Genomic DNA, 25,518 nt, shown 5'->3' on the forward strand with positions numbered 1-25,518 from the left:
CTATCTATCTATCTATCTATCTATCTATATATATATATATATATATATATATATATATATATATATATATATATATATATATATATTACATCCAATCACATTAATGATGGTTGAAAATAAATCAGACAATGTACTGGCAATTTAGTGATATCTCTGCAGTTGTGGTCTTTAAACAAAATCCAGAGTCCTCTTAGTCTGAGACCGAGACCGAGTACAAATGCGGTCAAGACCGAGACAAGACCATCAAAAAATTCTCAATACCAAGACCGGATTTAAGTACTACAACACTATAGTTACTACTGATTGTACTAGTGTATGAATGTTGGGTTCAAGTGTACTGCATCTGTTAAACTGATCCACACATTTGAATATAAATGGATGAATCCATTGGACTTATCTACATTTTCTGTAGGCTTCTGCTATGTAAACACACACTTACTCGTGACTTGTAGGATTAATATTTTAACAGCCATTGCCAGTCTTTAACCTTGTCCTTCAACACATGTGACGAACACACGCATATGGTTACACTTGACCGTCTATGTAAAGTCACTCTGCATTAAAAAAAGAAACACTCATTAATACATTGATAAGATGACACTCTATACCATGTGGTGCACAACACCTGGCAGGTTGGAGAGAGTGAATGGTTCTGTTGAGTGAATGTCTACACCCCTTTCTACTCGTCTCCACTGAAATATTATAAGCCTCTGTAATTCAGCGTTGCCTCATTAAAGGTCGGTTTCAAGTTTAAGCGTAACCTTTTATCCTGTCTGCTGCACCAAAGACTTTTTCAAGGGCGTAAGATGTTCCCACCTGTGGTTTAAATTTTTTTTTTTGGAAGACTATCAGTCCTTGAATTTATTTAGAAATAGATCCGAAGATCTAATTATGACAGTTAGAAAAAAAGCATGATATAGGCTAGTCTTTAAGTCTGTAAGTCTGTCAGTCTTTTTTTTTTTTTTTTTTTTATTAAAACGCAATGTTAGAAGATTCCAAAAAAATAGATCATTGGGTTTTAATAGGAAAACAATAAATGGAAACCTTTTTTGTCTATGCCAGCTTCATGCAGTGATCTATCAAAGTCACGCACATGAGCATTAGTGCTGCACAAAATTGCTGCACTTCAGATTAAAGCAACTGGAGCGAATAGGTCACTCGCTTATTGTTCTGCTACGGCCTGTGTTGTCTGTGTTTTTTGAACACATTCACACATTGATTTCAGTTTATGAATTAATATATATATCTTTTAGATTTGCTACTTTTGATTGATTTCTGAGCCTCTGAAATAGCAAGGGCTATTTCTGTCATAGACAGGTTTCACAATACTTGTGAGGACATTTGAAAAAACTGGCCTTCCAACTGTAGCTATACCGGCAAACCAGTTTGAACTCCTAATCTGATCACAAATTTCTAGTTTCATCCATGTCCAAGGTGCCCAATATAGGAGCACCTCCTCACCCTCCATTAGCCTGTTAAATAGGGACATGATCCTCACAAAATCCAGCCCAGGACACGCAACCTAGTCTATACAAAGCACACTACCTGCATCCTGATTAGTGACCTTGATAACCTACTGTACTTCATGCTTGCTTAGCCCACACTCTAGCCTAGTCATCATATACAGGGTCTTAATAATGTATATGATACTGGACCAACACCTGAAACACTGGTCTGTACACATGTGGTCAAAATGCATTTTCAGCTGTGAATGAATGATGGTACACTGTAAAAAATTATTTAGCAGTTTAGTTGTTTCAATGAATTTTTTTATGTTGACACAACTTGCAGTTACTGAATTTGTTCATTCAACTAAAAATGTTAAGTTTTCAGTGTCTCAACTAGTTTGAAAGTTGACTGAACTAGGTTATTTGTCCTCATAACTAAAAAAAATTTGTTGACTCAATTCAATAGCAATATCACGTTCACAACATCACTTATCGCGAGATCTCGTCATTCTCGTGAAGGCTGTTGAAGAGAGAAGAAGGCCGTCAGACATTCTAGTCAGTTTCTCCTCAAAGTTTGGACATTTTACTAGAATACAACTTTGGTAAGTAAAATATTCGTATTCATTGGCTTAATGTGTAAAATTACATTTGTTGTCTCAGAAGAGTAAGTATGGTTTAAAGAGTCTTACATTCTGTATATAAGTTACTGTATGTAAATGTTCGTTTCGCGGCACTCTGAAGCCTCAAAATACAGGCGGTTCCACAGTATTTTCCTTATAAATATTAAAACAGATATTCCCCCATGCGGGACAGCGGAGCTGAACTTTTGTGGAGAACAATAAAAATACAGTCTGTATGTATTATTTGAGCCCAGAGCTGCGTTAGAGACCGTTCAAACACAGCGCGCGAGAGCTCATCGGATCACTGTATGGATTAAGAACGGCGGGAATTTAAAAAAAGGAACTGCTCTTAACCTGACAGCGTAAGACATCCGTCAGAATATTCAACGATGAAAAATTAGGAGATAAAAAGAAGATTACTACTCGAACTGTGTCTTTTCTGTATGTTATAAGGGCAACGAATGAGCAGCACAGATGAGCACCTCCCTCAGAGTTCTTCCGGAGCGCGTAACTTAAGCCTAGTGCTGATGATTATTTTACAGTCTACAGTTCAGATGAAGTTCTGAAGGTAGCGTTACAAACTCTTCTTTCAGTTTTCTGAAGTAACGTTAGTCATTCAAGTGCCTCACTAGAACCTAGTACCCAGTGTAATGCTGCGTGAATATCTGTTTTTATACAGTCTATGGTGAATATACGGTCATAAGTAAATTGCATACGTTCAAATCTACATATTTTAGAATAAAATTAATAATAGCATATATCTTGTATAAATAGAGATACAATAACGATCGACACAAATGTGTTAAATTTCCTTTTATTGTGTTATAATTATGTGTTGTGTCATTTAAAAGCATCGTCTGGATGGTATAGTTTGTCTTAATGCATTTAATACAAACTTGTCAATACATTTGACTTTCTCTGTAAAGATTTATTTATATGTATGTTTATTATTTTACAGTGTTTTAACATGTTTTTGTATTTTTCATGTTTATGATATTTTGGGATGACTGAAGATTCAGCGCAGAATTCAATAATCCTGTGAATGGACCACAGCGAGTCCTTTTGCAGTTATTCATCAAAATGCTATGCAGACATAATGGAAATGGCATTTACATTGTAGAGCTTGGACAAAGTTGTAAGTAAATTTATTTATTTATAAATGCACATCTATTGGAGTCTATATGCTTTATGATTGTAAGGCCCTGTTTAATGCATCCCTTTGTTTTTATTAAAGCACACGGGCTCTGCGCAGGAATTCATCAAGGACATGACTGCTGGGATCACGCTTGTGGATGACCGATCTAACAGAAATAAACTAATTCAGGTTTAAAACAACTTGAGGTTTAGTAAATGACAATTTTCTTTCTTTTTCTTTTTTGAGTGAACCCTTTACGAAAATGTAGATATTTGCATTGGAAAACAGCTTCAAATTTTAGAGAACATAATTTGACATTATTTTCCCTTCAGTTTTATTCCGTGAATTTTCTATAATTGGTATTTAAAATGTCTTTATAAAGTGTTGAATTTATTTTCATAAAACCACCAGAAACCCTGTTTTTGATCATAGCCATTCTTTATTATTTTGCTGAATACTGTTTTGAATCCTGAAAAATGTTCAGTGCTAGCATATTGGCCATTAGCAACTTTGCTTAAAGGATTATTTCACCAAGAAATTAAAATTAGGCCATGTTTTACTCATTCTCAAGGCATTTTTTACAAAAACACATGGATTCGCTACAGGAGGCCCTTATTCACTGTTTTCTCATCAGCTATCCTGTCGGTCAGCAGGAATGATAGAGATGCTGCGGAAGATAAACCTGAGTCGTGCCGTGCGTACCATGCTGTAGCTGTTCCCAGAGGAGTACAACTTCTACCCCACGCTCCTGGATCCTGCCTGAGGAATACCAACTCTTCTCCACACAGGTACAAGCTCAGTGAGGAAAACACTTCAGAAGATACTTAGGACACTGTATAAGAGTCAATCTTTGAAAACACAAAGAAGACATTTACAAAAGCTAGACAAAGTGTCTTCCTCCAACAGTGTTTCTCTCGGTGGATCTTTAGGTAGATTACTGTAGTAGTAATTTGTCAGGACAGAACCACAGTAAAATCAGGTTAAGTAGTTGAGTGGCCAGCAACAGCTCATTGTAAATGACAAGTTTGTTACTAGATCTTTTAGTAACTGGATTTACATCTTCAATCTCCAACCACATATTACAGTTACCAGTACTGTATATTTGTGCTTTATTTGTTCAGATGGGCTGCTGATGATTTTATGTTATGCTGTTCAGAAGGTTTAAATAATTTTTGGTTCAGTTTTATTTATTTATTTTTTTAGATATTTTCCTTTTTATTTTTTGTCTTTTTTTTAAATGAATTGATACTTATTCATACCTGTGCATGAACTTTTGAGAGTGAATCAGGAAAGCCTTGTGTAGACGTGTTTTTTTAAATAGAAAAGCTGCAGGGGGCAGCAGAGATCTGCGGAAAAAAAGAAAAGAAAAAAAGAAGCCGTACATGTAGGCAAAAGAAAACCATTGTATTATTTGGAAATATGAGGCTTTGTTTAACAACCCAAATAACCATAACGCTATTAGTGGATAGTCACCAGCACTCACTGCCTTTTAAAATTTTTGTTTTTGTTTTAAATTAAGCGTTAGATCAGCCTCATCTTTTGTTTATAATCCTTTTTTATTTTATAATTATTATTTGTATCATTCAGAGCACTTAAAAATTAGCTGGACACTCAAAGATTGTTCATATTAACCCATTCAGACCCTTCTGTGGACATCATATTAGTAAGACTTGACAAGAGTTCTCTTGAAGTATCCATATGTATTTAAATATTTAGCTTTTAAAATCGATATTAGAAAGTGAATTAAATTAATTTAAAATAATTCAATTAATTATTTTCTTTTGGCTGCATTCTGAGTAGAAAAATAAAGCATTGTGTCACTGAAATGTAATTCAGATTTGAAAGGGTTAAAAAAAAAACCCCTTTTTTTATTTGTTTTTAAGATTTGTCTCCTGAAAGATAATGATTCAACCCTCAAACCCACTTTTACTGTCAAACCGGACAGCGGATCCCAGGGCAATGGCATCTACCTCATCCGTGACCCTGCTGACCTTCGGCTCGTCTCAGGTTCTCCGATCAAACAAGCAGTTGTACATCCAGAAACGCCTGCACTGTAAAAAATTACTGATGCAAAAAGTTGTACAAATGAGGAAATACATGTTGGCTCAACATAATGGTTGTGTCAAAAAAGAAAAATATGTTTGGTCAATGATTGCATGATTTCCATGATTGTACTACAAAATGTTCATCAAGAGAAAATAAATAATTATGTTGAGATAACTTTTAACGTTGCACAAAAAATATTATGTTGGCCGAGCAAGAGAGAACAGCGTCAATCGTCTGAGCATGCGCAAAGGAGTTCTACCAGGCAGCGCTGCAGCAGGCTGGAGTCACGACATTGCATTGGTGAGTACTTTGTGCTGCGAGTTAATGAGCAAATTTAGGTTAATAATATATCGATTGTCTATCAACAAAGTTTGAAATAGATTTATTGTGAGTACCTACAGTGATTAGCAGTGCTGGAAAATAACGTTTAACTCATAAAGCTTAGCATTCCTTTCCAACTGGCATGTGATTTAAAGTCGACCCTAACGGTTATTAAGCATGACATGTTCCCGTTTAATATATTTAATGGTCAATATTTTCAAATTCCATTTACATTTTGGCTTATGATATATATGATAATTGACTGTAACAGACAGCTAGTCTTGACAACTTGTGCTATTGCTATCACAGAGTGACTGATAATTTAGGCTAACGTTAGTTCTAACTGTTAGTTGCATTCAAAGCACATGTGCCTTCGTGTTAGCAGCTAGTACTTTGCACAAAGCCTCAATTTGCAAGAGTGAAATAACATTTCAGTCTGATAAAAATAAATAAAGAGTTGTGCTAACACGAAAATTAATAGCTGCTAATGTTATCAGATTTGTAAGCTGTTTAACGTTATCAGTTTTCCAAACGGTTACATGTTTCCGTTTAATATTTTTAATGGTCAATATTTTCAAATTCCATTTGCATTTTGGCTTATGATATATATGATAATTGACTGTAACAGACAGCTAGTCTTGACAACTTGTGCTTTTGCTATCACAGAGTGACTGATAATTTAGGCTAAGAAATAATTTGCTTTGCTTTTAATTGTTTGCTTCTGAATCTTTCATTACCCACGGGTTTGTGCTGAATTCTTCCGCATCTACCGTATTGACCTGAAGTCAGCATTCCTGACATCGCTGGACAATCACACCCAGGGGTTGCTAAAGATGTACAGAGCCAAAAGCAAGACTGGGAAGGTGGAACAACTTGGATGAACTTCTGGAACAACTGGATGCCCAGGTATATTAATCATTTCTTTGTATAAAATATAACAGTGTTAAACAGTGTAACATAATTTACTGATACCTGTTTAAGAGAACAAACTGCCAACAGCTCACTGATCCACAAAAACTTAACTGCAAAACTCAACATTTTAATTTCAAGGTCTCTGGCAGTTGAGTTGATAATTGTCTTGTGACATTTATCCATTGCTCATTATGTAAACAATAGAATTATATTATATGATCAGAATTTGTCAAAAAGGTTCAATGTATACTTGATTTTGATGATCTACAATACATGTACAAATCCCGCAAATACATAATATAATGTATGCCATAAATGGCGTTCAGAGATGATGGCTTATTTTTTTGCTTGTGGGATGCCACACGTATTGTTTACTTTATCTTATTTACATGGAGTGTACATGGAACCTTGGTTGAGATTTTGATTATGGTGCTATTTTATTGTTTCAATTGGTATGGATAACAAAATGGGCAAAGCAGTCAACTTCCCTGATTAAGACCTTGAGATCAACATGTATGCATTAGAGAGAAATATTTTGGTGTAGTATTAAGCTGTTTTTCTCCTATCATATAGCTCCGTTTGACCAGCACCTACATACTGGGCAGAATTGACTCATTTCACCATTGGTTAATCTTGATCAGCCTCATGAAAGTCACCTGACATGCTTTTGGTCAATATGACTGAACAAAAAACAGCCATCGTGCGCACAGCATGTTTGAGATCTATTTTAGGACTGTTAGAAAACCACTCTCAGTATCTAACCTAAGTAGACTCTGGTAATGTTATTCAAACAGTCTTAAAGGGATACCCCACTGACATTCTTCTAAATATCTTCCTTTCTGTTCAGCAGAAGAAAGAAATTCATACAGGTTTGAAACAACATGAGGATGAGTATATGATGACAGAACTTACATTTTTCGGTGGAGTATCTCTTTAAGGGATCTGTAGACTTGCTGCACTTGTTAGCTGATTATCCCTCTCAGATTGTAATCTTGATTGTATTTCAGGAAACTATTTCATGAAGTTGGTTGAAATGACGCCCAATGGTGAAAAGAGTAGGTGATCCTAAACTGTTGGTAGAGTATATGTGTAACCCCTTTGTTAATTAAGCGACTTAATAATGTCTTATTGATGGTCTTTTTGGCAGAACACAGATCTAACTACTCATTGAAGGTCTGCTGTTCTTAGTGGTCTTCCCCTGTACTTGAGAGAGCCAGCTTCAATTTCAAAGACTATTAAGGTAATTAATTTGAATATCTTTATTATGGTATTACTGTTTGTGATGCAGTAGTGATTGCATAAGACATTATGCTTTCAGTCTGACACTAAAAGACATTTATTGTGTTTCACAGGATACTGAGGCACTGGGGCCACACACAAAGGCCATGAAAATGAAGTGACTGACAGTTCTACCAACTCAGGACCTTATCCCACAGTGGTCAATGTGGCTGTAGTAGTGGAGGAGGAAGTTGTCATGGACAATCTGGGAGACTTCACAAATTCCCTCATGATGTTTGTTTCGGCACTGGTTGAATACTTGTGTAATATTTTACTTGAGCCTAACAGGCAAATTCATATGTATTTAAATAAATAAATAAAATGTTTTTTTTATCAAAGCCTAGTGTGTAATTTATTTGAAATAATGAAAAATAGACTATTTTGACCAAGAATAAATATTTAATACAACATTTTATTTCAATTTGAGTCTGCTTGTTGGCCCAACAAGCTATGTTTAGTCAACAGAAAATATTTAATTGACACAACATTCTATTTCAAGTTCAGTCTACATGCAGGGGTAGTCAGCACAACACAAAAAAGTTGGTTTCCGCAACTTAAATTGGGCCAACTAAAAATTTTAGGTGCAACGGGTCACTAGAAATTTTTATGTTGGAGAGGCAAATTTTTTTTTACAGTGTGCTCATCAATAAACTGAAGTTTGATATCCGCCTGTATGTTTTGGTTCACTTCTTGGAGCCTCTAGAGATCTACATCGCTAAAGAGGGTCTGTCAAGGTTCTGCACAGAACCCTACCAAGAACCCAGCCAAAAGAACCTCAGTCATGTTTTAATGCACCTCAACAACTACTCCCTTAATGTACTAAAGGTTCTGATCAGATATTATTGCTTTGGTTATCAAGACAGTAATTGCACCTGTTCCTGAACTGAAGGTGTATTATCAGGCAGATATACCACCTGGGAAACCAGGACCGACATGTTTTCAGGTATATTTGCTATTAAAAGTACTTTGTGTGCAACGTTTTTGACAGTTTCTCATCAAAATGAGAAAAATGAGCACATACCCACATACCGTTAACTATGTTTTACCTTCACCAGGCGATCCCTAATTCTCTGTATTTCACTGGTTTTCAAAGTCAATAAATGGTAAATAACAGAAGATGAGGTGTTCTAATTTTAGATCCTGGGCTTTGATATCCTGCTGATGAAAAACTTGAAGCCTGTTTTATTAGAGGTCAATGCCAATCCCAGCATGAGGATTGAACATGAGCAGGAGGTGAAGGTGCAGATGTTCTATTAGTGTGATGCTTATAAACCAGCAGTAATAAAGATATATTTTGATATTTAGGTGGTGATTTCTTTCAAAAATACCACTGTGTATGTCAAAACTGTTTATATATATGTATACACACACACACACACACACACACACACGTGTGTGTTATGTACATAAATACATATATGTCAAAAATTTTATATATATATATATATATATATATATATATATATATATATATATATATATATATATATATATACATTTTTAAATATTTACAAATATTTACATTTAGATGTAGTCATGTAGCTGACACTTTTATCCAGTGCGACTTAAAAATGGGGAAGCAATGGAAGCAATCAAAATCAACAAAAGAGCATTATGCAATTGCTAAATCAAGTCTCAGTTAGCTTAATGCTGTACACATAGCAAGATTTTTTTTTATATATATAATAAGTAAACAGACAGAATAGAAAAAGAATAGTGCAAGCTTGTGTTAGTGCTTTGCTTTTTGTTAATTGTATACTAAATAAAAGAAAACGGATAAAATACAAAAAGAATAGAGAAGCTAGTGTTAGTTTTTAAGTGTTTTTTTTTTTGTTTTGTTTTTAGAATATAGTTAAAATAAAGAGTGCTAGATTTAGAGGGTCAAATAAACAGGGCAGAGCTGTACTTTTAGCCGATTCTTGAAAATGGCAAAGGACTGAGTTACTCGTATTGAGTTGGGCAGGTCATTCCACCAGAAGGGAACATTTATTGTAAATTTCTTTATGTATTTTACATTTTAGATTGTAGCAATATTTCACAACATTTTAACTGTATTTTTGCTCTAATAAATACAGCCTTGGTGAGCATAAGAAACTTCTTTCATAAACCTTAACATTTGGTCGTACTGACTCTAAACTGAGAGTGACTATACTAGTGTTCACAGACTAACGGGGACATGAACACGAGTCTGTTGCGCTGCTGATTGTTGACCTCATATGTTGCAGGTTTCACCTGGTGTGTTTGAATATGTACCGAGTCCAGTAGATGAAGAGGTGAAAGTGGGTGTGATCAGAGATACGCTGCGGCTCATGGACCCCTCTCAGAGGACACAACACATAATGTGAGTCATAATCTTTAAGGCTTATGGGGCGGTTGATGGTGCAGTTTGTCTGCATGCCCACCGGTGTGTATTGTCATCTTTGCCTCAGTTTTGTGGAGCTGAAATAATGGTCTGTTGAGCTGCAGACGTAAGCCTTTTAGATGGAAAAATTTAATTCAGGAAATCCTGTGATGGAATTTAACTCTTGTGTGGCCAATCTTCCTCTGTCTCTTTCAGTGAGGGATAGCCAGACAGTCTCATGCCCCATGAGCAAGTTTGTGTGTCAGCTTTTATTGTAGCTCATTGTACACAGACACACTTCAGTGTCTAGGCCTGGGGGAAATAAAAGTCAGACAGCCTTTGTTTTTGAGGAAAGTGTAGAGTCAGCTCAGAGTTTAATTGAGACGTGCATGTGCGCTCCGAGCTGGAAAGACACCGTGTGCACATTTTTGTTTAATATCTGCTAATTTAGCCTTTAGATGTGCATTTTTATGGTCTTGCACAGTTGTCTGGTTTGTGCTGTTTTATGAGAAAACATGCGTTTGTGTTGTTTTCAGTTTCTAGATGATGATTTCATCTAGAATTCAAGATAAATTTTTAAAGCATTCCTTGATGAATACAAAGTTCAGAATAACATTTGTTTGAAATAGAAATCTTAAATATTCAACCTTTTTTTAAGCAAAATATGCGAGGGGTATGTATGGAAGCCCATATCCGCCACTGAAAAAAATAAAAAAATAAAAAGGTAATTGCGACTTTTTTTCTCATAATTGCATGATACAAACTCACAGTTCTGACTTTTCATAACTGCGTGAAATAAACTCGCAATTGCAAGTTATAAAGTCATAACTGTGAGATAGAAACTTGCAATTCTGAGAAATAAAGTCAGGAATTGCATGATATAAAGTTGTAATTACGAGTTATAAACTCAGAATTGTGAGATATAAACTCGCAAATCTGAGAACATTTCAGTCTTTAGTTTATATTGTGAGATATAGAATTGTGAGAGTTTTTTTTTTTTTTACTCAGTGGCGGAAACGGGCTTCCATAGGTATGAAAAAACAGAAGAAAAAAAAACCATACCAAAACTTTTTCTTCAGACTGCCAGTTCCTACAAGGAGAATGTTAGTGTGTCATAAATAAATTTACATAACAGTCTCCTCTGTAGAACTATCTCTTATGGTCGAGCAAACATAAGCTTATATTGGCACGATAGATTGAACGAATAAAATAAATTGAGGACACTCGGAGAGGAAGTTCTACATACTCAGTCACAATCTCTTTCATCTCGTGTCCTCCTTTCAGTCAACCTGAAATAACAAACCTTCAGTGACTGCAACGACGGAGTGAATTAACACACCACTCACAAACTCTTCTGAGTCGAGCCCTTTGATGCTTTTTGGGAACTGTTCTGTCTTGAGTACGATTGTCACGGCTAATACTGACAAGTACAAAGTCACCAAGGCTTTATGAAGCCAGAACATCTCCACTAGTGTTGAATAATGACAGCCTATTCCTCGCAGGGCTCTCCACGTGCTGCTCCTCTAGTGCTGGCGATCACGTGTCTTGTTGGACAAGTATCGCATGTTTCCAAAGGCTTCTGTAGGAAATTAGCAGAGATGACCCTGAGGCAATTTGCTGTTTGTTATGAATATGTTAGACATACAGTATGTTGTTAGATTATATTAATAGTGGGCCGCTCCCTAGATCATTTTTGGCGGTTTATAGAGCCTCTGGCAGTCACGATGACAGGTGTGATATCTTAAAGTTATATTCCAGGTTCAGAACAAGCTAAGATCAGTTTCTTTTTTGGTAGTACTGTATGTAGGTTTCATGAGCATATACAAAATTATGTGAAATTTTTTTACAGCATCTGTAATGTGCTAAAGGTTGTATGTGGCTTTGGGTAACCCATCAAGCATGTGAAGTCGTATATATGTTGCTAGTATTGTAATTCTAAAGTCACAACCTTCAGGTAAGAAGCCATGAAGTGCATCTACTCGGACTAAAAGTGCAGGGTTACTTACAACACTGCTGAAATGTAACAAACCGCTTTGGCGACTCAGCGCTCATATTGAGAGGACTGCAGTTCGCTCGGTTGGTTTTGTGATCGTTAAATAATTGTTTTTCATTATGTTGTCCTTGGGTAAGTGAAAGAGAAGAGGGATTTAACGTGACAAAATGGTAAGGCTTGTGGTTTGTGATTTTATTCACTGAGGATTTTTTAGTCCTTTGGCTTGAAGTCCTCCAGTCTCTCCATTCTCCTACTTGGCAGATTTTCTTTTAAGCGTTATGCTGTTAGCACAAAATCAATCTGCAAACTTTACAAATGATTTGAGTAGTTTCTGTTCTCATTTAGCCATTTTAAAGTGACTGACATTTTTCACTCATCTAATTATTCAATTTGAAAAATAAGAAAATGGCAGAGAACAATTCTGTGAAAGAAAGGGTAAGTTAGTCAAAAATATTTCGATCACAAAAGTCACCAGTTAAAATGGTTAAAGTTTGCACCATATGCCGTAAGTTACCAAAGGTGTTTATGGAGTTGTAAAATCTAATATTATAGTTTTTCAAATGTTGATCTATCTTTCTGTTACTTGTAGAAAATATCTAAATGTATATTAAAATGTCTGATGTTGGTGTGTGTGTGTGTGTTGAGGTTAACCTTACTGTGCAAACAGGACAAGTACAGGGGGCGGTTCACCAGAAGAAGCTATTGTTGTGGAGACAGGAAGTGATGAGAAAGAAGGCTTGGCTGATTCCCTTCCATCTTTGTGTTTAAAGTAAGTCTTTCCAAAATACACCAAGCAGTTCAATTACTTGCAGGTCGTGGAACGCATCGCTATCATTTTCCTGCTCTTCATTGGTGTCAAGGGAACCATGAGACTTGGTCTGACCAACTTCCGCACCTTCATCAGGCAAGTCATTAGTTCCTGTAGTTCAACTGATAGAGCGTGGCGTCAGCCAAAGCCAAGATCATGCTCAAATAATGTACACCTGAAAGCAACATCTGCAAAATGAAGACATTTAAATGTGACAACCATTTTGCTGCCTCAGATTTCATTTACAGACTGTATAACATTATTGCTGGCTTTAATGGGATTCTGGCTACATTCATTATGTACCGTGTTAATTGAGCATCTCCTTTAGGAACTGCAAGCTGAGTAACAGCAGCTTCTCGATGGCTTCGGTGGACATCCTGTACATCGACATCACGCGTCGTTGGGCCGGAATGCTCCCTGACTCCAGAGAGGCAGGCAAGCGGCCCACCAATCATGATGCAATTTACAACACATCTTCACTCCCGAGGCTGACACACAATCAAAAAGCTGTTAAACAGTCTCCAATAAAAGACACATTTGCAACTATTCATCATAGCGCATTTGCCCTCGCACAGTCATAAATGAGATCGTCAGGGGAGATAATTGACAAATAAATTCACTTCTTCATTCATTTGCCCAGTACTTGGAAATCGCAAAAAATAGATGGCCAATCAACTAATGCCACATAACCACATTCTCAAGTTCTGCCTCGATCTTTTATATTTAGATTTTTTTTCTTTCACTTTGAAAAGATACTTTGGTAAATGGGAACATTTGTGTGTGTGTCGGAGGAGCTAATGTGCCCGCAAGTCATTTCTGCTTTTAAATGAGCACTGGTAATATTCTTTGTGATGGTGCATTAGGTTGGGTCATGCTAGCATCGTTTTCTTGGAGGAACGTATGAAATGAATAATGCATGCCAGGCCTTGCTTCTCCTAATCAAAAGAGAGAATGAATTAATATATACTCGAGTCTCTGTGCTCCTAAATGGCCAGAGTGGAATGATGTGAGCTGAATTCTGGAACGTTTCGGAAGGTTGCACTGAATTTGGTCATTAGCGCCTTGCAGTAGGGAATCAACACACACACACACAGAAGCCAGACTGTGTGGCGTGAGGAAAGTAATAACTGCTGGATAAGGTTGATATTTATAAATAATAGAAGTGGCTATTTAAAAGAAGTGGATCGGACTTGTTTATCCCTGAGGAGGAAGAGGAGCGATAGCGCTGCCATGATCTTCATTAATAGTAATACATTTACTTTTGAGGAATGCTGACTTGACACTCGGACTGAATCTTAATCCTCCTGTCCATCCCAAAGTTCAGTCTACTTTATTTGACATCATAATGCTGAATTGTTTTAGTGCTCCTCATTAGTCTGTTTAATGAAACCCATTTTTTTTTCCTTCTGGAGTTGCTTATTAATTGTGGCCATCCATTCTCAATGTACACATATTTCTGGCCAGCGCAGCAGGCCGCCTCATTTTCTTTCGAGATGCTTTTCACGGCTCCATATTGTCCACAGCAAGGGCTCATTAACGCTCGGTATATGTAGCCAGACAAGTGATCTGCGTCCACTTTCAGACTCCAACCCCCTGAGGCTCACAGGGACCCTTAATAAAAGTACAAGTGCCTTCCCGTCGAAATGTGCAGAGAGGATTTCACCACGTTTAAAATGTACAAAGTCTTTCTCTTTAGAAAGAAGCTGTCTGTATTCCTCTCCCTCGGCTCACAGGCTCAGAAGTGACCTTGAGAAATTGCTGATGATTTGAGCTTGCAGATTAAGTTTTTAGCAGGAACATAAAAATACTGTAATTAAGTTTTCAACAGTGTGGAGATATGACTGCACTAAATAATACACAGATGAAGCCCTGTTAATTAATAAACAAGTAGAAAGGAAATCTGCCATATGTACACTTCTGATTAAAGCCGCTTACAGCTTGGAAATAATGTCAGGAATAGCTTTTCATCAAATCTTTCAGCAAACTCTTTATACAACATGTTTGGTTTGTATGGAACGACTATTACTCATACTGTATGTTTATATGAAGTTATGTGCCAAAGATTAATAATTAGGTCCTTTCAAACTTTATTTTAGGCACTAGATGTAAATTAAATTTCAACAATTTTATTTTCTTTTTTTCTTTTGACCTCATAATTGTTAATCAAAATATCATAGCTCAATCATCCGGTGAAATGACAGATTTCAATTCTTCTCGAACTATTGTGTCTGCTTCAGCTCCTCCATGCAAGCTCTCATTCATCTTATCTTTGAGTGCAACACCCACATCTCAAAATCCAATCAACATCTGATAAATAAATGGAAGTTCCTGCTCTGTTTTTGTTTTTGTTTTTGCTAATCCATTACACTTGATTGTATGTCAAAATATGAATGAAAAAATTTGTTGACACTTGCATTTTATCTCTGTGCATGAAGAGTTTCTATCTTGACTGGGGAAATAAAATCTGATAACAGTGGCTTTATAAATTGTCCCGCTTTAAAACAAAACTTTTTTTAGACCAGTCCAGCTAATGCTCATTCAACTTTGACAGTAAACAAACACAATTGTGTGTTTTAACTAAGAAAGCGATTTGTTCTTTTTAAGCATCAAGTAAAGCAAAGCTCTCTCTCTCTCTCTCTCTCTCTCTCTCTTTTTCACAAATGTGTCTTCAGGCATTTATTGAGGCCTTCTTTTACTTGGCAGCACGCAGGTTCAAGGCTTTACCGCTGCGGGAGCAGGTGCTCTTGCTGCTGGAGGTTTGTGAGCGGGCCCTTGAGGGCCAGAGCCACAGCGAGAAGCCACGGCCACACCGATCACACACAAATCCCACCTCATCTCAATCATCAGCACTATGTTCAGCTCCCCTGCACTGACACGACGTCACAACGTCACTGCAGGGAGAAATATCACGGGATTCAGTGTTTCTTAAAGGGACGAGATGTTTATCATAACACCACTTCAGGAAAGGAGCTAATTCTCTCAAATGGCCACCTTACACTGACTAGGCAGAACAACACTGTGGCCTTTTGTTAGTAAAACTGTTAACACCAGGACATGGCACCAAGTGCATTCCAAGTTTACCAAGTTGTGTATTATTTATACCTGCAGATATTTATTATTTACCGTTTCTCACTTAACCGAGTCATTCAGTGTAGCTGTGAATTGACCGAACTACTGCTGCAAGTAGAAATTATGACAGAAGGAGAAAAAAAGGGTTTGCTGTGGTTTAATGCAAGTGGACATCTCACAAGAATAGCACATATTTACAGATCATTTAACCCTCACTTGATATCACATTCCAGCTGCAGGCATTGCAATATATAAAATAAGGCTTGAGACTGAGATGTACTTTTTATGGACATGTTGAATAAACATTGCAATTAAAATATTACATTGTATGTTTTTACTTTTTCAGTTATATATGCACACACACACACACACACAAACACAAACACACAAACACACATAACCATTAAAAAGGTTGTTTTAATGTCTCAAATACTTGACCAAAATGAGTAAAAACAGTAACATTGTCAAATAGTATTACAATTTGAATGGTTTCCTATTTTGAAATATTTTAAACTGTAATTTTTTACAGTGACAGCAAAGCTGAATTAAAATCATTCTATTATGTTGATATGGTGTTCAATAAACATTATTATTAACAATGTTAAGTATTGTGCTGCTTATTTTTTATATTTCTATGCATAAAATAAGATTTGGGATAGAACATTTTGTGATGATCTTAACAGCACAATTTTTGTAATAGTTATGGTTATTTGTAATGCCACCCATAAGACATTGTACATTTGGTTCAGAAATGAACCATCAGTAGGTTGACCATATTTCCTAAATCTTGACCTCTCACATTACACTTGTCGAGTGATTGAGGCAGTAATGAAGACAACGAAACAGGCATTTAAAATAACTAAATAAAACTTTAATTATTCTAGTTGCAAATGTACATAAATTGCACAGCCACAATTGTACGGTTCTTAACATGGACAAGTTTTCTCTGTACATTATTGTTCTTGTCATTGTCCTAAAACAAGGCAAGAGTCCAGCCAATACTTTACTTTAAACATACTTACAAAATTATTTTCTACAAGGGTTATAAAACTTACAACATATTTTAGGCATTCATTTATATATTTGTATATCTTTATATTATTTATTTCCCATAGCTACTATTTCACATCGACTGCTTTGAGAAAATAAATGCCTAATAGTCTGCAAAAGTTTCCTAAACTTTGAGAACTGAAATGAAGCCAGATAAAAACACATCTGATGAAAATAACCGAGACGACAGCAAAAGTCTTTTTCATTCAACACGGTTCTAAACTACTATATCTTTTCAGGTTTTTTTTTTCTTTTTACTCACTAGTAGCTTCTCATGTGGATGAAAATAGACATAATGACTCTGCAAAACCTCATTAAAAACAGAACATGAACAAACAGAGAAGCTGACATCCACGTCTGTAAGAGAAATCTTGTGAAAAATAAATATTTGCAACCTTATGAGCCCCAAGCCGAGTTTAAAAGTTAATCAAATCAAATTTGAAATAAGTCTAGATATTAATCTGCCTTATGCAGACAGTGCTAAAGCATTCAGTACATGCAAAACTACTTTAGTAGAGCATGTGATTGGTTGCCATATACTGCTAATCTCATGATTTTTAATCTGCATGTGCACCTTTGTTTATAGTGTACGTATGGCTACAGTGGCGCAAATGATAATGCTACAAAATAAAGCATCCCTGGCTTAACAATAATAATAATGAGCACCTTGAGTTTGCTACATGTTTGTAGAGTGAAGTAAACCCAAGTGGACATGACAAAGGGGAAAAGTGCATAGTTTTAAAAGCGTTTGAGAAGCTGGGGCAAGAGATGTGATGTGTGCTTATTAGATTGCTGCGTCTCAGTCTGATCCAACATATCAGCCGTCATTCACTTTGCAGTTCCTGTGAACCTTGCTTTGTCTATAATATTAACTTATTCTCATAATAATCCATCACAGAGCCCATATACAGAGAAGATTCCCTTTAAAAATAACATCTCTTATCTTACACATCCCATGTCTTATAATGTATCTGTTTGCATCAAAATAAAGATGTGCAAGCGTCTCACTTCCTCAAAGACCAATGAATTAAAGGAAAACAGCAGCTCCACGCACATACATTATTAAATACAAAAATATACAAACTCTAAACGCTGAAATGTAAAGTATGCAGCAATCTGGACTGATGAGGCAACACATACAAAAATAAACACAACACCTGTACAAAAATGACTTAAAAAGGCTTTAAAAATTAGAATGGAGAAGAAAAACCCATGAAGAAAACATGCACAAAAAAGCAACTCTCTTAAACAATGTAGGAAGAAAAAATGAGCTACACAAGGCAGTTTTCAAAACGGCAAAATAAAAAATCATTTCAGTCTGGTTTAGTGTCTAAAACATTCTCTCTGCTCTGCCCGAGCAGTCTGTGCTAATTCAAAATCTTGGCATCTCTGAAAATAAAAAATTAAAAAAATCTATGCACATTATAATCTATCATAGATATTCATCTGAACTGTAAAAATAAAATCAAAATAAGGACTGAGGGGTATTTTAGATGCAACATTTTAAGGCTTCTCATGATGGAGAGACAAAGTGCACTATGTAGGGAGAAACAGAAACAGGAAGAGAGATATGGAGGAGAGCTCTTATTTCTCCACAAAGAGTTGCTCGTTCTGTAGGTTCAGTCATTCCATATTAAGTAGAGACCATTATAAATTAATGTGACAAAATCTAGTTATTTTACTTTTTTTTCAAAGGCTGTATGGAGAACACAGATTTTTAAGCAAGTCAAATGACTTTTTTGCAGGCTAGAAGGTCCTAGTATCTGTATAATGTTACCATGTTAGCTGTACTGTTTTTTTCTTTTCTTTTTTTTTTTTTTTTTACAGTTAGTTGTTGTGAAACACGAATGAATGTCTAGTGGTGTGTCCTAACATGAAGCACTTGAACAGTAGTCTCACCAGTGGATGTTTAAAGTGGATCTTGCGCCGCGTTTCCAAACATTCGCTTTGCGGACCCTCAAAGGTCAATGTTCGGTCTCCTCACCTGCCGTATTTGTCTCAGTGTCCACTTACAGAATCTCTGCACACTTGCTCGTGCCCTCTGTCTTGATTCCGTCTCTCTGTGGATCCGGGGCTCTTCGTTCAGCAGTTGGAGCTGTTGCGAAACTCCCCGTTCTCGGTGATCTGCAGCTTGGTGGGGTTGGTGGGAGAGATGCCGTTCCGCGTCTGCATGCTGTAGCGCTCCTTCAGCTGTGACAGGGCGCTCATTAGCCTCGCGTTAGCCGCGTCCAGAGATGCTATCCGTTTCTCCTGCAGAGAGAGACGATTTCAGTACATATACAAATCATAAATCCTTTGAAAATACCAATGGCAGGAATTTTCATGAATTGCAATTTTTTGGATTTTAACAGGTGTAGACTGCATTTTAGAGAAAATGATGGTTATTTTAAGTTCTCATTATGAGGGTTAACTGACATTCATGTTTTTGGCAGTATAAGGAACATCAAAGTGAATGTGTAATTATGCATATATTTACTGAACATGAGTATGCATGAGACATTCAGTTTGCTTGATCTCCAGCTAAGCAATGCCAGCCATTCTGAGAACACTGATTAGATGAGAAGCATTGGTCCATGTTGTTCATGTGGATCATTTTGTAGAATGAAAACATGCATCGAGTTACTTATTTGTTTTAGCTACTTTTTGATTCATGATACTTTGCACAATTGCTGTAGATGATCGATTAAACTGTAGGGTAATCACAAATAACATCACGACTGTCGTGCTCTGGCTCGTGTCTGTGACTAAATCACAGCTGTGATGTTATTTGTGGAGACACTCAGCCTCAAGTGTTTAATTGCGTATTTCTTGTGTACATGAAAAGGAGAGGAAACAAACCGCTCGGCTTTCTTGAAATCTGAGATGCAAATATACAGCATACAAATGCATATACATTTTCCTTGAAATCACACTGTGTTGTAGTATTAGGAAGTGTGGTGTGTTGCTTAGATTTCCCAGATCAGCCAGGAATACTGATGTTAGGCTTGGTTGGTGCCATTTTAATTGTGGGGGTCAATAAAAGGGATCACGTAACACGGAGACTGGAAAATAAGCTTTGCAAATACATCATAAACGCTTTTTTGGCCTTTCATATTATGCAAAAATAGTGTAAAGGCAGACAGGAATAACAGGGAAAAGAGGAAGGATGAGATATATTTGAAGAAAACTACTCGGTGCTATTATACTGACATACCCAAGATATTTCACCACTGACATATCTAGACATACCTGCGCATCAATGATCTTCTGTTTGGAGTCAATCGCTGCCTGCATATCAGCATGATCCTTCTTCAGCTCTTCCTCCACAGACATCAACCTGCATCATCACGAAACAAACACACAATCAGTCCAGCCTTCAAGCATCCTCCCATCCTGTCTTTGATCTAGAGCTCCAGGCCATCAATAGCTGCCCCTAAACATCAGAACTGGAGGAAAGCAGCTCTCAGAAAGTTCTGCCTTGAGGAAGACTAAAAGTCCTCTAAAAGCTCTCGGTCTTCGGTCTTTTGCTCAATGTAAATTCATGTTTTTATCTAACTCAAGGACTCTCTGAAAAGGTGAACTGTGTCATTCATTTCCACCAGTTTCACCCATTCAGGCCAATTTGTGAACTAGATAGGCATTATTATACTGACATATGATTGTTTTTTTCTTTTCTGTCTGCTTTATTTTATCACTCATCACCATATACAAGTATTCTCCACCTGCTTATGATGCCCTTCATCTGCAGATCTTTGTCTTCCTGTTGCCGTCTCAATCTCTCCTCGGACTCGTCCAGTCGGGCCTGATACTCTAGCAGCATCTTCTGTGCCTGTTCCTCCTGTCCCTTGATCCGGGCCTCGTATTCCTCCAGCCTGTGCACCGACACACGTAGTCTCTCCTGCAGCATACTGATCTCCGCCTGATACTGCAAGAAACAACATTTGCCATTAAAAAAAAGAAAAAAATAACCTGTGACATGTATTCAATTTGTGGCATCATGCACGGTGTGCCAATTGTACACTACTGGTAACTTTTGATAGTAAGGTTCAGTTTGTTAACATTAGTTAAAAGTCTCATAAATTAACAACAAACATTAACGGCATTTATAAATATCCTTTGTTAATGTAAATTCATAAAACCTACACATTTCACCCTTAAGTCTGCATGCAAAAGCACCCAACTCAGAGCTGAATGTTGGATCGCTGACACCAAGAGAATTCTCCTGAGTGAACTTGGTGCATGATGATGATTCATTTCCCTTCCAGAGTGTTTACGTGAGTCGTAATCTTTGCTGCTATGGTGTATGGGTGGTCAGTTACCTTTTCAGCTTGTGTGTGCTCATCTCTGCAAAGCTCCGTCTCAGACTCTTGCTCTATATATGGCACATTCATCAACCAGGCAGCGGTACGGTCCAGTGCGCTGGGGTTCACAGGGGATGGGGCCTATGGGACACACACACAAACAAACACATATGCATGAATAAACCAAAGATGAAACAAGATACACACTCAGACACACAGTCATGCCAGGGACTTGACATTCTCAACAGGCAACATGATGACATTTAGCATGACATAAGGCTGAATAAAAAGAACATGTATTACACGTGAGCGTATTTTTATATACAGTATAACAGCCTGCATAATTAAGATACTTTAGTATCTTAATTCATGCAAATGGTTTATTATGACATCATACAATTAACATTACGGTCCTCAACTATACCTCAAATCCTCATCAGCATTTTGTTTTCCAAATAAAAATACTTAAAACATAATTAAAATAAAATACATTTTCTTCAGAAGTAAATTTAAGATTTTCAGTGAATAGATCTTCAATTTAGATCTGAACTACATTTTTTTTCCAACAAAAATGTTGAAACATCCTTTATTTAGAAAGTAAACTAGGCTTATTTTTCATACACCATTTTCTAATTGTTGCGCAGGTTTGAAGTGTAAACCTAATTTAATTTAGATTTATTCTTAGAGTCAATATAAAAATGAAATTTCTCTATATTTTCTAAGTGCATATTATTGATTTTATTATGAACTCATCCGTGCATGTTAAATCTTTCAATTTGACAATCGTTTTCCTGCTCTACATTTTTTTTTTTTTTTCAGGACTCTGTTTCATTCTGATGTACTAGGCAACATAAAAGAAAAGACCTGTCACTATTTCGGTTTCATTTTGATTTTAGGACAAAACTATTTGCCAATGAGGTTAATCTTTCAGTGAACGTATAATGTAACTGATTCTAAAATCAACTACAGTATTCACAGGAAGTCCACAAATTTGACTTTCAGAGGCAGAGAAAGAGCCTGGAGGTGCTCTGCAATGTAATAAAAGTGGTTTCCATAGATACACTTCCATCAATCATTTCAAGCAATCAATCAAATCCCAAGAAAGAGAGCAATGCATTGTGGAAATGGGAAATGCCCTTCCTGTCCACTTCATTGTCAAATCCTTGAGAAAAATGACTGCCAGTGGCAACCGTCACCGGGGGGTTGATGATTGGTAGCAAGCTACAGTAAGCCCTCTGATTCTTATTAGAATCAATAACTCAGACTTGCCACAAGACATATTAAAATTACTAGGTTAAGATAAAGATACTTGATAAATGATCCAGACTGCATAAGGATTTCCCTGAAACAGATTTGCATGAAGCGGAAATTGAGATTTTCTTTTCCTCCTAGTTTTGATGTACACATGAATGTATTTTTTTTCCATCAGGAATTCATATGATCACTTGCTATTTAGCACATGAAGTCTAAAAAAATGTATGTGCATGGATAAATTGCTTATAATAAACAGCAATATCCCGTCATGAAAAAAGAATAGTTGATTTTTATTTCTTGAAAACCTAATAAGATGTTTAAAAGAAAACGTGTAACCTTATATTGGATCCGGGCAGCTCTTAAAGTGACATTCTTGTTAATCAAACAGTAAAAGAGAGAAAATCTCTCAACGGCCTTGACAAAATCACTTTTGTAATTTGAACTATGACAAGAATGCTATGAAATTGCTATGGTATAAAAACTTTTGACATCATAGAGACCTTATTTAAAGCAAAAATAAATATATTGTGAAATAAAGTTACTCATATCATGAAAAGAACTTGGTCATATCGCCCACCCCTACTACAAACATGTACGCACCTGTTTATGTGGTGCGCGATGCTTAGTTTCTGGACTGTCCCCCTTAGAGGAGGAGCTCTGCTGTCTAAGCCGTGCACCATTTCCAGGCCAGTCGGGTGATGATGACATCACAGTGTTATTAGGAGGCCGTGGGTAGGGGGTGGAGTTCAATAGGCTGGGTGGAGTTCGTCCTCTGGGTGCAGTCTGTGTGGGTGGTGGTGGCTGGTCAATCCGCCGCTGAGGACCACCGCTGCTCTGTCTTGGAACCGTAGGCTGGTTTCCATGCTGCGCATCAGATAGCGATAGCTGTCGTCTCGAGAAATCTCCCAAACGCCTTCCAAACTCCTCCCCCCCTGAAGCACCCTGGGTAAGGAAGGTGTGTTTGCCTCCTCCAAGACCCTCCTCGTTGTTGCTATGGGAACTGACGGAGCTGTGACACTCCGACCCAGAATCCCCACTCGCATTCCCTCTAGCTGACACGGGCAACCCTGCTGCCATCTGGTACACTGGATTCTGAAATGATAGTGGGGCCAAAAGCTGTGTAGGCCTGCCTGGGGCACCTTCTGCTCCTGGGGTAGTAGGAGTCTGTCCTGGCCTGTGAAGAGTAGGGCCTCCGGCAGCATTGCCTTGGGGAGTCCGTGCATTCCAGGGAACCATGGCACCCTCACCTAAACCTTCTGAAGGGATCCCTACCGGGATGGCGATAGGTTCTAATGCCCTGGCCGCTTCCTGCAGGTCTACCATGGACAGGCTCTTGCCTCCATTGGCCAGACCCAGCTCTGGTTCATTGGCCTCGGAGTAGCTAGAGCTGCGGGCAGGGGAGCCCTGGAGGCCAGAAGAGCGTGTAACGAAGAAGAGGTCTTTGTTTTCAGGGGTGGGGGAAGGAAGGCGAGTGAAGTCCATTGGGCTAGTAAAATGAAGAGATATGGACAAAGACCAGAAAGAGAAAAGTGTAAAGCACGGTATCGGAGAACAGTACACAAATAGATCTGTTCAAAATCTTGCTCTTTAATTTTGTAGTTTAAAATTATGCATTTGAAACACATTTAACCCTTAAATGCATTGATGTTTCACAAATTATTATTAAATATTTGGGTCTTAAGTGACCCGGACCTACATTTCCAACAAAGGTGGATCTCTAACTGCTGCAATAGCATAAAACTACCATATTTTTTGATATCAGTTACCAAAGAATACCATAATAGTACATTTATTTGCCTTTTGAAACTTAGAAAGGTTCAATATGAGCAGATGATTCACTGTCATCGTCAGAGCACATTTTCCTAGTATATTCAGCATCTGGATCATATCCGTGATCTTAACCATATTCTTAAAAAGATAATTTTCAATGACTTCAAAATTCATATTTTGACATTCAAGCTATGAGAGGAATATCACATCACATCATCATTGTCTACTGTCAAACAGTATTACCTTGAGGAATAAAGGTGAATTTCACTTAATGAATTGTAATATATGTAGCCTAATTATTGTTGCGAATGAAAAATATACTTACACATAACTTGGGTCACTACCAACATTATTTCATATTTTATTTATTTTTTATTTTTGTATTGTTTATAATGAACTGACTGAGGAATACTAAGAAAGTTGATGTCTAACCTGAGAAAATGGGTGATGAATGATGTCCCGGGTTGCTTAAGACCCAAGAAGTGCATTTAATGGTTAAAATACTATTATCCAAGGTGCAACTCTGTTTAGATTTTCTTTTTGCTAATGCTGGAAGTTCCTGGTAGGAGGACATAATTTATGAACCATAACCTGCCAAACTGACTAGTTAGTTGAGATGTGTTAACAAACCCTGGTTAGTATGTTGCTAACATTTGTTTTTACCTTTTTTACAAGCACAAAATACCCAGCACACACAAATAAAAATGACTATATTTAAGTATTAATGACTAACATTATTTTGTACATTTTGTGAACTTAGTCTGTGGATTTTATACTTAGCCTATAGCAACACATTCTGAGATTGCCGTATCCACAAAGGATGCCATGTGATGCCGTCCAAGATGTTATCTTAAAAGTCAGCATAATTTTGCTGCTGACCTATTAGAACAGCATTAGGTTTACACCTGACGTATTTAAATGCTGCCTATCTACTGTAGGCGGCTCACTAGGATTTGAATGGACTAGCTATAATCTATAAACATGTGGAAACACTTTAGTACAGGTACCAGTTCTCACTATTAACTACCTGCTTATTAGCATGCCTATTACTAACATACTGGCTGTTTATTGACACTTATTAAAACATTTATTCTACACGACCATATTCTACATCACTACATCCCACCTCAATACCTAAATTTAATATCTGCTTTACTAACTATTTATAAGCAGCAAATGAGGAGTTTATTGAG

At 37.0% G+C, this 25,518-nt stretch overlaps 1 protein-coding gene and 2 long non-coding RNA genes across 11 annotated transcripts in view; 2 read left to right on the top strand and 1 right to left on the bottom strand.

The window, feature by feature from the left end:
- The first annotated feature begins 3,307 nt into the window (after window positions 1-3,307).
- On the top strand, window positions 3,308-8,374 carry LOC113049393 (uncharacterized). 4 transcript variants are annotated; one of them, XR_003276607.1, is made up of 8 exons: window positions 3,308-3,392; window positions 3,857-3,991; window positions 5,087-5,549; window positions 6,356-6,476; window positions 7,330-7,351; window positions 7,490-7,537; window positions 7,630-7,722; window positions 7,835-8,374. It is a non-coding gene; the product is annotated as an uncharacterized LOC113049393 (long non-coding RNA). The 4 variants fall into 4 exon arrangements; XR_003276608.1 differs by having other exon boundaries at window positions 7,333-7,351; XR_003276605.1 differs by lacking the exon at window positions 7,330-7,351.
- Window positions 8,375-9,799: 1,425 nt separating this feature from the next.
- Window positions 9,800-18,739, top strand: LOC113049394 (uncharacterized). Its single transcript, XR_003276609.1, has 2 exons — window positions 9,800-10,101; window positions 12,762-18,739. It is a non-coding gene; the product is annotated as an uncharacterized LOC113049394 (long non-coding RNA).
- An 88-nt stretch (window positions 18,740-18,827) lies between these two features.
- Window positions 18,828-25,518, bottom strand: part of LOC113049392 (disabled homolog 2-interacting protein-like) — a 116,683-nt gene continuing 109,992 nt past the window's right edge. For 3 of the 6 annotated variants that reach the window (XM_026211699.1, XM_026211705.1, XM_026211704.1), the window contains 5 exons: window positions 23,156-24,041; window positions 21,320-21,442; window positions 20,723-20,925; window positions 20,250-20,337; window positions 18,828-19,271 (listed from right to left, as the gene is read on the bottom strand). In XM_026211699.1, the coding sequence (XP_026067484.1) occupies window positions 19,104-19,271; window positions 20,250-20,337; window positions 20,723-20,925; window positions 21,320-21,442; window positions 23,156-24,041 (1,468 nt within the window). In that variant the 3' untranslated portion in view covers window positions 18,828-19,103. The remainder of the gene's footprint in view (window positions 19,272-20,249; window positions 20,338-20,722; window positions 20,926-21,319; window positions 21,443-23,155; window positions 24,042-25,518) is intronic. The other 3 variants (XM_026211701.1, XM_026211703.1, XM_026211702.1) reach the window with 1 other exon arrangement.

This window comes from Carassius auratus, chromosome 30 (assembly GCF_003368295.1).
Source record: "Carassius auratus strain Wakin chromosome 30, ASM336829v1, whole genome shotgun sequence".
Taxonomy (NCBI): Eukaryota; Metazoa; Chordata; class Actinopteri; order Cypriniformes; family Cyprinidae; genus Carassius; species Carassius auratus.